Source organism: Phycodurus eques, chromosome 2, assembly GCF_024500275.1.
Source record: "Phycodurus eques isolate BA_2022a chromosome 2, UOR_Pequ_1.1, whole genome shotgun sequence".
Lineage (NCBI taxonomy): Eukaryota > Metazoa > Chordata > Actinopteri > Syngnathiformes > Syngnathidae > Phycodurus > Phycodurus eques.
The window spans coordinates 42,022,897-42,036,413 of NC_084526.1; the positions used below are offsets into that span (position 1 = coordinate 42,022,897).

Here is a 13,517-nt window from a genome sequence, read left to right on the forward strand (position 1 = left end):
GCCAAAGCGATGACATATTTACAGTATGTCATCGTTTGACGGCGATTCTTGTGCCGTTTATGTTTGGAGCTCATGGAACAACGAAATGAAACGGAACATGATTGAATTGAACACTTTGCAGACGAAAAAGCACCTTGGTTGTTTAACTATGATTGATTGGATGGATTAGTGAGTTCCCCCCCCCCCCCAATAAACACAAAACATGGTACTGTGACCATTTTTCATGTATCAAACTAGGGCTGAAAATGATGAATTCAAAAATCGATTAATATGTCAATGATTTTTGTTTAATTAATCTGTGGTACAGATTTTAGAAAAAAAAATCCATCCATTTATTCAAAAACAGGACATAATTTTAAATGGACAGTGCAGAAAATCCACAAACATCAACTGATTATGATGAAGTGACTGGTTTGGTCTGTAACGCGTCCGAAAATGCATAAAATTGTTGATCATTGTTTTGCAAAGTCAAAGCAGATGTTTGTAAATGTCTTTATTTGGATCAAACACACCGATAAAATCACTTTGCTTTCATGGAAGACGACAGAAATCAGAGAATGTTTAGCGTTGACAATTTACGTTAAATACTGTCAAGTTGTGCAAATTGTACTGAAACAGTAAACAGCGGGAAATTGACAAGTTTAGAGAAGATCAAATTCAGTTCACATGGAAAGGCTATCATGAATTTTCGGTTGATCCTGAAATTCCACCCGAAAGCTCCCCCAACATTTTGTGATACATTACACATATTGCGATTAGCCGGCAGTTAAATCGTGCGTTGAGCTATCGGAACTCATCAGTGCAGTTATGTCCTCGCAAGGAGTTTCATGTGTCTTGTTCCCCCTCATAGGTGATCATCAACAGCACCATCACCCCCAACATGATGTTCACAAAGACATCCCAGAAATTCGGCCAGTGGGCGGACAGCAGGGCCAACACGGTGTTCGGTTTGGGCTTCAGCTCAGAGCAGCAGCTCGCCAAGGTGAGGTGTGTTCGGCAAAGGGGAGGAAGGCGACACAGTAAACAATGGAGGATGTCCCGCATTTTAGGTTTCTGTTGGCAAACTGAACCGGAGCGCCGCTTGAACGCTTCCATCTTTTATCATCACTTTGCATGCCCTTGAAAACTGTATGTACTGTTATGGCAATTGGCACTAGTTTGAAACTAACTACAGCTCATTCTTGCGATTTTCAGTTTGCTGAGAAGTTCCACGAAGTCAAAGAGGCAGCCAAAATGGCAAGAGACAAATCTCAGGAGAAGGCGGAGGTGCTGAGTAATCACTCCCCGGTAACTTATCACTCGGCAAACTTGAAATCCTAAATCTGTACGAGTGTTCTGTCATTACATACAATTGTTACTGGAAGAAGAGCAGCGCCACTGTATGCATAAGCGACATTCTTGTGCGATTAGAATTATCGAAGGGAGTACATTCCAGACCTACACACAATATAGAGACCATATTCTATATATTTTTTGGGAGTTTTACCCTTTCCACATGCTTTAAGCGTACTAAAGCACACTTTTTAAGTACTCCTTTCCGCCTGTTTGCGCTCTCCCACTGGCAACAAATGGGACTGTAACGTCACTTTGAGGAAACGAAGACTCTCGCTTCCTAGCGCAATTCTCCTGAGAACAACATTTCACTCCCACTTGAAGTTGACTGTAAAACTGGCACAAAACAAAAGGGAACGAAACACTGTAAATGTTGCGAGCGTATAATATGAATGTCAGGTGTTTATTGGGTGGAACAAACACTCAGACACGCAAATACGAAATGTAAACAGAAAAGTCTCAAGGCCACGCGAGCTGCACGAATTACACTTGATTAAAAAAAGATTTCTCTCCGTTCTATTTTGTTTTGATATAATACAGGGCTATTTGTCTTTGTTAAAAATGTAAAAAAAAAAAAAAAAAAAAAAACATAGAACACATCGATGGCCTTTCAATCTACTTTATAGGAGTACATTGACTTACAAGCTTGGTGACAGAACGAAATAAACTCGTAAGTGTCGCTGGCGCTTTTTTTTTTTATTATTTTTTTTTTTATTTATTTATTTTTTTTTAATTATTTAAACCGGCAGCACCGTTGGACGTAGTCATAGTTGACTTGTCACGATTGTTTGGTGCCAGAGGAGTGTCCAATTTCCCAGTCGGTGCAGGATTTCTGACAGGCCGTCGCACTTGAAAAAGCTGCGTGTCAGGCAGTTCATTCATGTAAAAGGGCCTGAAACATAAAAGATCCCCTGTGACCCCCCCCCCCCCAACCCAACCCACCCCCACCCCACCAGGAGTCGGGCCGTGAAACGCCATCAAGCAACCAGGCTTCCAGCATTAATGGCACCGATGATGAGAAGATCTTTCATGTCGGTCCAGAGGCTGTCCTGCCGAAGAATGAGAGTGATCTCCTCAAGAGTACCGTGGAACAGAGGTGACGCTTCCTTTGGGTTTTTGACTTACACTTTCAAAGCATTTTCCTTCTTTCTTTTTTTTTTCCTTGCATTGACGATGAAGCAGTGGCATCCGTTCCACTTTCTTCAGGACCACTACAGTGGTGCTTTGAAATACCAGGTTTTTTTTTTTTTTGCTTTGACTTGCGAGCAAAATGGTAGACGCGAGCGCTGTTTTGCGACCGTGAACGAGCCGTTTATTAGCACTCCCTGTCGAAGTTTGTGTAAAAAAAAAAAAAAACATAAAACAGAGAATTACAGGTTTTGCCTTGATAAAATGAGTTGAGCTCAATGCTAACAAACAATGCAAAAACATAGCGAATAGCATCGCAGTGTTGTATCAATTGAACTGAAGCAACATTGCGTGTCATTACTGTGTGATTTTATAAAGTACAATATTATAGAGTGCTATTTTTCTTGATTACAAAAATGTGATGGTTTTTGGAAGGCTGGAACGTATTAATGGCGTTTCCATTCATTTCAGCGGGGAACGATGATATGAGAAAATCAATTCAACTCACACCTCAAGGCACCGCTTTATTTAACATTATGAAATAATGTCACCTACAAATGGTCTCGTTTTATATGTGCTGGGATTCTCACGCGTGCATCGAAATCATTCGAGCTGCAGCACTCTGATGGGTGAGACTGCTCCATGCAGCCATTGAGCCTCATTAATCCCAAATACAGAGTGCAGTAAATTATAATTGCATGACACGGCAGATGTTGTTCCAGATGGGATTTTCCGATGACCCCAGAACATCGCAGTCAACTGTAACAATGGCGACTCCTTTTTTTTTTTTTTTTTTTTTTTTTTTTTTTTTTTTTTTTTTTTTTTTTTTTTTTTTTTTAAGTCAGAGCTCGTTTGGTGAGCAACTCAAAATACGTCAGCCAATTATCGTTCCACCTCTGGCAAAACTGAATCTACTGGAGGACATTTTTATTACGCAAGTAATCATAATTACATAGTTTCCTATATTGTGGCGTAAAATGTGTGCGTCTATTGCTTTTTTGTTGTTGTTCTTGTTTCACATTGCTTTGACTGACCTCTACAAGGCTTTGGGGCTCGCTGGAGAAGTGCGACAGCATGCGACGTGGCCGAGACCGGCGCGGTTTTAGAAAACGACTGTCTGCATGTGATTGAGAGCCGCACTCGCCAACACGGTCACGCATAAAGACAAGAACAGGGAACTGAAGAGGTTTTGAAAAAAAAAATATATATATATATATGCATACACTGCTCATAAAATTCCAGGATAAGCCGGAATTAAAGCTGGGTATTTTCAAGACTTCCGTTCCTTTCAAACTGTAGTTGTTCACGCTTTTTATTTGCCTTGTACATTGCAATATTTTAAAAACAAAGCAATTCCAGCTTGTAAACTGAAACCAAAAAAAAAACTGCTTTGAATTGAGCTAATTTGAAGATGTACAAATGACGAAAATGCGGTAAACTGATATTATATATATTTAAAAAGTCTCTTCATCGCCTTGAAAAATCAGTTGACCACCTTTTCATGTGCAACCGACGTACATATTCAAACGCAATCAATTTAAAAGGACTTTTTGGTGTATTTTATAAATAATGGGTTTGAAGGATATGTATGGCAAAATAATTGAACCTTCTAACAAATAACAAAGCCACTTTTGGACTTCAGGTGCCTCTACCACCATTGTTACAACTGAACGGAACATTAGCGAGCGTGATTCCACCCAAACAAAAGTGGTTCGTCTCTCCAAAGTATCTTAACGGTCGTTTAGCATCCCAAAAGAGAGATGGAGGAGTTGGGTTTCCACACCAACACTCAGGCCAGAGTTGTCCTATATAGCCTATGTGCATGAACTGATGAAGTCTGAATAAAAAAATAAAAAATTAAAATCCCCCAACGGGACTGTGCACATATAAACAAGAAATCATCATTAGATTGATTTTGTTTCGTTCAGCATCACAGCAGCGGGCACAAACGCCAGGCTTTTCAAGAAATGTTCTCTCTTTTAATAACGCCCCCCCCCCCCCCCCCCCCCCCCCCCGGAACCATCTTGTCTGACAGCAACACCAACGCCAAGAAGTGGGAAACCGAGCTGCAGACGTTAAGAGAGAATAACGCCAGGCTGGTGGATGCGCTGCAGGAGTCCTCGGCTAATGTAGAGAGCTGGAAGAAACAACTCTGTGCCTGCAAGGAAGAGAGTGACATGCTCAGGGAGAAGGTAATGCAGTTTGTGCATGTCGACGAGGAATTGGAAAGGTCTGCACAAACGCATTGGCCCATTTGTTTGTCTCCTTCGCTCGACATGGAAAACGCTTGACAAGACTTCTTCATTTATTTTCGGGGATGATAATTGCACATCGCTCAGTTTACACTCTGCTGTATATCTTTGGTGGCACACCGCACAGAGAAGCAGAGCGCGGGCACGCGCTGGCCTGCGAGGGGAGATGTCGGCGCGAGCCCAGACTGGGGGGCACCTAAAGACGGTCGTCGCAATGCAGACTAGTACCTTTCCACCAAGTGAAAAAAAAAAACAGCACCACGCTCAACGCGCCCCAAAAATCACCACCAACACACACAAAAAGAAAAGCTTGAGTGGAAGGAAGCACGTCAACATGACCCTCCAATTCCATACTGCCAAGGCTTCTACGATCATAATAGATTTTGGTTAATACGTTCTAGTGGTTGTGATTTTTATTGGATACTTTTACAGTGTCCTAATGATATTCTACAAAAAACATTTTGCCAATGTATAGTGAATGACCCCTATTTAGTCATCGCCGTGACTATGTTCCAGACCAACCTGCAAAATAACAAGACCATATAGAAAAAGTTTGGTAGTTTTAAACAACCACATTTTGAACACAATCTAATTCAAACGCTACTTTTTTTGTTGTTTTTTTGTTTTTTTTAAGTATTCCTTTGCATCATTTTGTCCAACGAAAGTCTGCTAGCTTAATGCTAACACGTGACCTGAAACGCCATAGACGGACTAACAGAAATTAGCATTGATGTCGCGCCAGTTATAAACCCTCAGAAAATGGCTCTTAGAAGACACATGGAGTGGCAGCACATACAAACAGAACATACGACAATACTCACGGGCATATATTCTCTCCATTCTGTGAGAAGAACGACTACTGCTGTCGCGCCGTGCGGTACTTCTCCGAGGGCGCGCAACACGAAAACACTGTACAACTGTCCACAATTTCGTGGCAAAATAAAGAATTACACTTGAGCTATCTCCTACCATCACGCGTGTTAAACGTGGTTCACGTCTGTCTGAAATGCGTCTGTCGCGTGTGTGCGTTTAGATTGCGGAGCTTGAGGTTCAGTGCGACGAGGCCAGTCAGGAGAAGCAAAGGAACGGCCAGCTGAGCGTGCGCGTGCAGGAGCTGGAGGCCGAGCTGCACGACAAAGAGCAGGTGAGGCGCGGCTCGCTCTGCGGGTGGTTAGCTGCATTTTGATACAATCGTCTTATTTCAAAACATATTACTGATATTTCATGTCATTCATCAGTAAATTGACTCTCAAGCTTAGTGACCGAACTAATTATACTCTCAAGCGAAGGTACCGCTATACCAAATTCAAATATGAACCTACTGACTTTTTTGTTATCATAACAGCAAGGAATTTGGCCCTTATTAGCATTAGAAGCTGCGGTCCAAATCGGCGAAGGGTCTGCTCGGCACATCCTAATTGCGCTCTTATGTCTAATGACAACGAGTCCTGCGAGGGCACGCTCTTTTGACCTTTGGCTCGTGGCTCGCTTCGACGTCTTCGATGTCTCTCTGCAGACTCGCGCTTCGAATCGACCGCCGGCAATTAGAGAGTCCGGCACGCGTTTTTCTTTACTCATTGACCAGTGAGGGGCTGCAGCGTTTCCAGTCGTTATGCTCCAACACTGAAATCGCACTCGGCTCGCAGGTGGCCCGCAGAGGCGCATCTGCCCAGTGACTCACTTCTCCCAGAAACACACGCACACACACACACACACACACACACACACACCATCACCTGAGGTGGTGGGCACAAACTGGCCAGTCACGACGTAGCAGAAGCAGACTGCCGCAGGTGATGACAAACATCAGATTTTCATTATTATTATGAAGTATTTCTCATAAAGCAAGGGAGGTTAAAGAGGTTTCAGGGCAAAATTTAGAAATACAAACTCTGACTCCTACTGAACATTCACTGGCCACAACCTAAAGTACACAGACACGATCGAACGAGCCGTTATACAAAAGCTGTATCCGACATTCTGCCCTTTGACCCTGCCAGAGTAACGAATTTAACGTTGTTTACTATTGTGGTTGTAGCGGTGTAGAAGTGCACAGTATCATTGTGACGGGTACGTTGATTTGATTTGTGTAGCACTTTTCACAGACTCTCAAAGTGCTTTACATACGCTGAACAAAAAAAAATGTCAATGCAACATTTTCTTTTTCCACACAAAAGGTCTATTTCTCACAAATCTGTCCAAATTTGATAATCCGTCTCACGTGTGGCGTATCAAGATGCTGACTGATTAGACAACGTGATTATTGCACTGGCTGCCCACAATAAAAGGGCCACCATTATATTCGTATTTCAAAATGTTGCAACCAGTGAATATTGTTGTATCGAGGAATCGTCACTTGGATTCTCCGTTAAAAAGTCTTCACTCCCCCTCTCTCTCTCTCTCTCTCTCTCTCTCTCTCTCTCTCAACCCAGGAGCTGGGAAATTTGCGGAAGCAGGCAGAGATAATCCCGCAACTCATGGCTCAGTGTGAGAGCATCACTTCCAAACTCCAGGTACACCCGTCGACTTGCTTGTCATTATTTACAGTGGTGTGCGTGTGTGAAGGCACATGTGGTGATGTCACACACCAAGGCTGGATGACTGTTGTTTTAGATGGTATTTTCTTTCAGATCTTAAGAATGTTTAAAAAAAAAAAAAAAAAAGTGGTTGCGCTTCCTCGGGCTCTCCAATGTTGCTATTTTGTTTTAGGTTCATTTCACTTATCTGTGGAGTCGGCCGCTCCCAGAAAGCCCAGCCCGTCCCCCTCCCGTCGTTAACAAAGGGGCACCTGTTCGCCAGACTCGGTGAAACCTGAAGTGCGAGCGTGCGCAGGTGGAGGGCGGGACGGCGGGAGGGAGGGAGGCTAAGAGCCAGGCGTGACGTCGCAGCACCTGTGGCTGTGCTCCAAGACAACGTTTGAAAGAATCCTGAGCGGCATGACGCGTGGTGTACAGAATGTGCCGCCTCTCAGGCCGGGCTGGGGTGGGGAGGGGGGGGGGGGGGCAGGATAAAAGCAACAATGACATGCCTCGAGTTCCTCAACCGGCTGCTTTGTTTTCGATGAGCAACAACAAAGACTTTGAGCCTTCTCCTCCACTCGGATGGCTCCTAAAATGACAACAACAGTTCTTTTCTCTAATACTCGTCTAGCGCTAAATCCCATTTGTTTTTTTTGTTGTTGTTTTTTTAATTCTGCGGCTGTTTTAAAAAAATGCACGTGTTTGCACTCATGTCTCTCCACCGCTTAAATGTGACACGGGAGTACAGATAACGTTTCAGGAGTCGGCCGGAGCTCCCGGCCGTGCGGGTGCGGCATCTATTTAGCGCTCCTATTTTAAACTCTCCCCTTCGTCAGCATCTGTGGCATTAAAGTGTCGCCTGACCGTCTGGACGACCCGCTTCGCCTTCCCCTCGCCACAAACTCATAAACACGTGGCGGCGAAATGCTGTTGAAAGATTGTTCAATTGCCGCAAGTTCGGGCTGATGCGTGTTTCTCTGCACCCGGAAAGGTTATTCTTCTGCCAGTTTTTGCCGTTCTACTACCTTCCGCATTCCTCCCAACTTCAACATATTCATTTCATTCGAGGACATTTTCCCATTCCAAAGGTTCAGCTCATTCATAACATCTTGGGAACTATTCTATGCATTCCAATCATTTCCACCTCGCCACAAATTCCCCAGCAAAATTCCAAAATTGAGAGCGACGCATTAACCCGCTCCGTGACCAATTCACACTGTTCCAATTTCAAAGTGTTCAGCTCATTCCGGACATAGAATGGAAAAGAATAGAATCCTTCTTTATTGTCTTTGGCTCACCGACCAAGAAGACTAAAATACAGATATTGACGTATATTCTAAACAGACACAATGCTTCTTCGACTTTGCACATTGAATTCCTTCTGCATTTTTTTGGGACCACCCAACGTATTCACCTCATTCTATTTTCCGCATTTTGAAATGTCACACTTTTCACCGTGAAATTCCCAAACTTTGAGAGATTCTACACATTCACCTCTTCCGTCCGCATGTCTTGACAAATTCAAACCATTTCAACTTGAAAGCATTCAGCTCATTCAAGACTTCATTCCAAAAATGTTTCAATACATATATATTTGACACATTCACCGGACCGTCTTCCACGTTTCTCAACCGACTGTTCGGGACATCTCGGAAACTACAAGTGGAATTCACCTATTTGCTGAGTTAATTTTAGTGCCGCCCCAAATGCAGTTCCTTTTTTTTTTTTTTTTTTTTTTCTTTTTTGCGGGCAACCAATACCGAAAATGTGCGTAGGTGGTTTATCCCCTCTTATTCAAGAATCTTTTTCCTCACTGCAGTTATAACGGGCGTCAACGATCCATCCCGCAAATTAGAGATTCAACATTTTCGACAAACTCGCATCTCGAGCCACGCCTGTACTGGATAACTTCGTCCTGCGGCCGAAACGCATGAATTGCATTTGCGTTCATTTCAATGGGAAACATTACCTCGGTTCGCGTACGTTTTTGGCGCACGAACGGAGGCCTGCAACGACTTCCACTGGTAGACTGAAGTTGCACCGTATTTGCTTTCTTAAAGTTAAAAGTATACCGTTAGCGTACGTGCTCCTCCAACACTCATGTCGACACGTTTTGCCCTCCCGCCCAGACTGCAGAGGCGAAGAACAGAGAGCTGGAGGGGAGGATCGACGTTCTTCACATGGACGCGGACGACAGTCGCCAGAAGCAGGGCAACGTCAAGGGCGAGCTGAAGAAGCTCATGGACGTCCTGGACATCAAGCTGGACGAGCTGCACGAGTTCCGGCGGGGCCTGTCCCGGCTGGGCATCGATAACTGAGCCCGCCGGGCCGCCGTTTACGTCTTCGGGGCACAAACTACTCGTGGTCCACTCTGAGACTATGCGGGCGCGCTCGGAGGAGGAGCGGAGTCATACTTTGGAGTTTGTGATGGGGCGCTGCTGGTGGTGGCGGGTTCTGCTTTAAGGGCTACAAGTAACAACACACAAAGGGAATGCTGCCGAGTGTCACTCAAGTAATAATTGGTGTTATCGTGAACCCCCCCTCCCGCTCAAGTGTGTCACTTTGTACTTGCAAGACGCGCACCCACCAGACGAATGGCCGTGACAATAAGTGCCTCCGGGGGGGCTTTTTGAGGTGAGTCCTCCTGGTGAGGAGAAGCGGCCCAACATGAAAACCGCCGGCGGTCGTGGAGGGGAACGGCTCAAAGTCAGACGTACGCAAAATTGCGTGAGCATTTCTTCCGTATCCTTCGTATCAAGCTGAAGGTCCGTCTACAACTATGCTCTTTGTCCTCACTGGTAAGACCGTTCTGAAAAGTGTACTAGTACACGGACCTCAAACTGGATATCAAGGATATGGAGTGAAATGCCGCAGTAGTACTCGTAAGCGGTACTGCAACTTCCCACTAATTGTCCTTTTGTAAAACCTTTCCGCAGACGGGTACAACTGATGTCGCCATAGCTTTCTTCGCCATCCACAAGTCATCCAAAATGAATCGAAGCCAATTTCGCAGTCACTTTAAACGACCTGTCGTGCGAGTGTGTGCAATAGGTTGTTTTTTTGTCTACTTGTACAAGCCTGTTGACGTGCTTCCTTCCACTCAAGCTTTTCTTTTTGTGTGTGTTGGTGGTGGTTTTTGGGGCGCGTTGAGCGTGGTGCTGCTACACGGGCGGATAATGTGAACAACAACAACAACAACAACAACAACACGACTACTGAGGGACTTGTGGGTTTTGTCTATTATTTATTTGGGTGCCTCACTCCTATGTGTTTCTAGTATGAGCAAAGTCAATCCACATGATGTACAATAATAATAATATACGTGAAATATACCAAACCTTCTGGCTTCTGAGGTTTTTATCAGAGCTACTTTGTACAACAGTCTATTTTTAACTATTTACAAGAAACACATGTACTTGCATCTCTGTCATAAAATTGGAATTTATTATTCAATGTGAAACCAAGACAAACGAAATGAGCTTTTCCTTTGAACCAATGACTCTTGTAAACACCTGTGGCGGTGTGGCTTCTCTTCATTGTACAATCGAACGTGATTGTTAAAAGTTAGTTGAATTACAATGCTGCGTTGAAGTAAATATTTGTTTCTCTCTCTCGCCTCCATGAGGACCGAGAAGCTTCTTTCTGTGGATGCGACGCATTTCTACAGTGCGTAACCCATTTCAGGTTTATGCCTCAGCTTGCTAGCCTAGCCCAGCGTTGGTCATTCTGGAATGCTTATTAATGCACCAATTTAACTGAAATATTTTTAATACCAAAATATACTTCTTACCCTTGAAATTTCAACTGTAATGTTTTACAGGAGCACTGAAGTGAATTCAGAGATGTATTTATTTATTTATTCCCTTCTAAATACAGACTGACTACGATGTCATTCTCAGTCTCGGCGCTATCGTGGCGTTCGGTTCGCCTGCTAGCTATGCCTCCGTCCCGGAAACGCATCCTCGGCAGGCCGCCGGCGCGGTCGCGTTAGAGCGCCTTGTTGTCGGCCATGAGCGCACGTGCAGAGAAAGGTGGAACAGTGAGGTTTAAAACAAATAATCATCCCAAAGTCCGTTGTGACGGCAAGTGTGTGGACAGAGGCGTCGGGCTGGCGTGGCAGCTTTAGAGCGCCTCGTTGTTGGCCGTGAGTGTGCACGGGTCACAGAGAGAAGGCGGAGGAGCGAGGTCGAAACATTTTGTAAAAGTCTGACGCGAGAGCCAGCGTGTGGCCTCGTTGCTGCGTGGAAAGGCCCGGCGACAACCCCGTGAATGTATCTCAGCTACCGATTTAGCTTAGGGATGTGCGAGGGCAAGAAAGACGCTTGACGGAGTAGCGTTCGCTTTTCTAGGTCGTCGTCGTGTTGCAGGCCATTTTCACTTTACAGAGACTTTAAGCACTGTAGAGGAGTTCAACAGTAGCCAAATATGATTTGATTTGATTATTTGAGACATTTCTGGTGCCTAAATAGGAAGCAGCTCCGTACAATGTTCTGTAACACGGCGAAAAGCCCGACAAGTGAACATTTCTCATGTGAGAGCAAAAAAAAAAAAAAAAAAAAAAGACAGAAAATCAGCTGTTTGTAGGATGGAAAAACCCCAGTGAGGAAATCTCTGCAGTGGAGGATCGCAGGACAGGTTGCCTTGGCAACTTAATCCCACTCACTGAGGTTTCCTTTTTTCATTTCCAAAAACGAATGGGAGTGAATGAGAAATGGACAAGATCTCACGTCTCCTCTTTTCATGGGACAACGACGAAGAAATGAGACTTTGCGGCAATTTAAAGTAGCGTGTTTACTGTCTCCTCCCAATAACAACATTAACGTCGAAACCGCTGGCAACAAAGGTGAGTGCACCCCAAAGGGAAAATGTCACTGTTTGGCAATACTGGAGCTTCTTTTGGTTGACTTGAATACATCTTAATTCTTAACAGGACTTCTTTAGTTTATTGAATATTGTGCAGTTATTTCACCTGCCAAAAAAAAAGAAAAAATACAGTTTAGAAAGCATGCTTTCAGTCTTCCCCCGTCTGCCCTTTTAACCTCAGCGGTGCGACAGCACCGCCAACAGGTCAAAGTTAAAACTAACCTAATTGTCTATTCTCCTCCTCGGTAGTTATTTAAAAGTAAATACATTGTATTTTATTTTTAGTGTAATTAGTTTGAAGAGATGGGCAATCTTAATCTTTGTTAAAACAAAAATGTTGAAAGTGTATGCAAAATTCATTGGGCTTACAATACATCAATTAGCCAATTATGAGAAATGAAAAAATGTTACATCCGTTGGTTCTCAAAAATGTACAAAAACCACTGGTGGTATAAGAAAGAATGACTGAATTAAATGTTTAAACTGTGCATAATATGATGCAGCGGCTTTTTTTTTTTTTTTTAACAGTAAAGTACATAGTTCAGGAAACAACCAAAATGGGACTGGGTCTTAAATTGGCGCCTCTTCGCTGCCAGGCCGCCCCCTGGACAAACGTCCCATGGAGACCCCGCTTCTGGTCTGCGGACAAGTTTCGCTTCACCGGCGCGAACGCCCGGACTCCCCTGTTGCCATAGTAACGGGCGGCTTGCGCCCGGATCTCCTCCGCCAGGAGACTCGGAGGAGGGCCTCAGCCAATGAGCAAGCGATGGGAAATTGACAGCCGCTATGACACATTAACAAACGTGACTCATCCTCATCCTCATCCTCATCGTCATCGTCATCATCACGTGATGACGATGACAGCTCATCCACGCGAGTACACTCGCATGTCCACAAGGCATCTGGATGGAAAGCCACTTGAGCATTTATTCCATATCCTGCTCCATGTACGAGTACTCTTTGTCCTCACTAGTAAGACAATGTAGCGCACTAGTAGAATGACAACAGCACACTAGTCAAACAACAGGGTCTTGTATTCCCCCCCCCACACACACTACTAGTGTAACTTTTGTCCGACTAGCACGCAATTAAACCTTACTAATAAACTACGTACAGTACTGTGTTGCACTAGTAAGATAGGCACAATAAGTAGGCATTTGTAACGCACTAGCAGCCTCTTGGACTCTACCAGTAGAACCGAAACGCCAAGTACGAGTTTTGCCTCACTAGTAACGTGTAGGTTGTCTTCCTACTGTGCAGAAATGTCAAACAGTGAAATGCTGTGCTAAGTGATAGGACCACTGAGGGCAAAGGGTGTACTAGTAACATGGACCCCAAGATTGATAGGAAGGATATCGAATGAATAAACAACCGCAGGTGAGACGACTCCTCGTCGTCGGCCAAATCAGATGACGCACTTCGG

At 44.3% G+C, this 13,517-nt stretch overlaps 1 protein-coding gene across 2 annotated transcripts in view; it reads left to right on the top strand.

Moving 5' to 3' along the window:
• The window catches only part of homer2 (homer scaffold protein 2), a 26,894-nt gene extending 16,023 nt beyond the window's left edge, over positions 1-10,871 (top strand). Inside the window, exons 3-9 of one of the 2 annotated variants that reach the window (XM_061670827.1) lie at positions 851-982; positions 1,195-1,287; positions 2,289-2,428; positions 4,496-4,652; positions 5,746-5,856; positions 7,145-7,225; positions 9,361-10,870. In XM_061670827.1, the coding sequence (XP_061526811.1) occupies positions 851-982; positions 1,195-1,287; positions 2,289-2,428; positions 4,496-4,652; positions 5,746-5,856; positions 7,145-7,225; positions 9,361-9,549 (903 nt within the window). In that variant the 3' untranslated portion in view covers positions 9,550-10,870. Of the gene's footprint in view, positions 1-850; positions 983-1,194; positions 1,288-2,288; positions 2,429-4,495; positions 4,653-5,745; positions 5,857-7,144; positions 7,226-9,360 lie in introns of both variants that reach the window. The other variant, XM_061670826.1, reaches the window with a different exon arrangement.
• Positions 10,872-13,517: the final 2,646 nt, after the last annotated feature.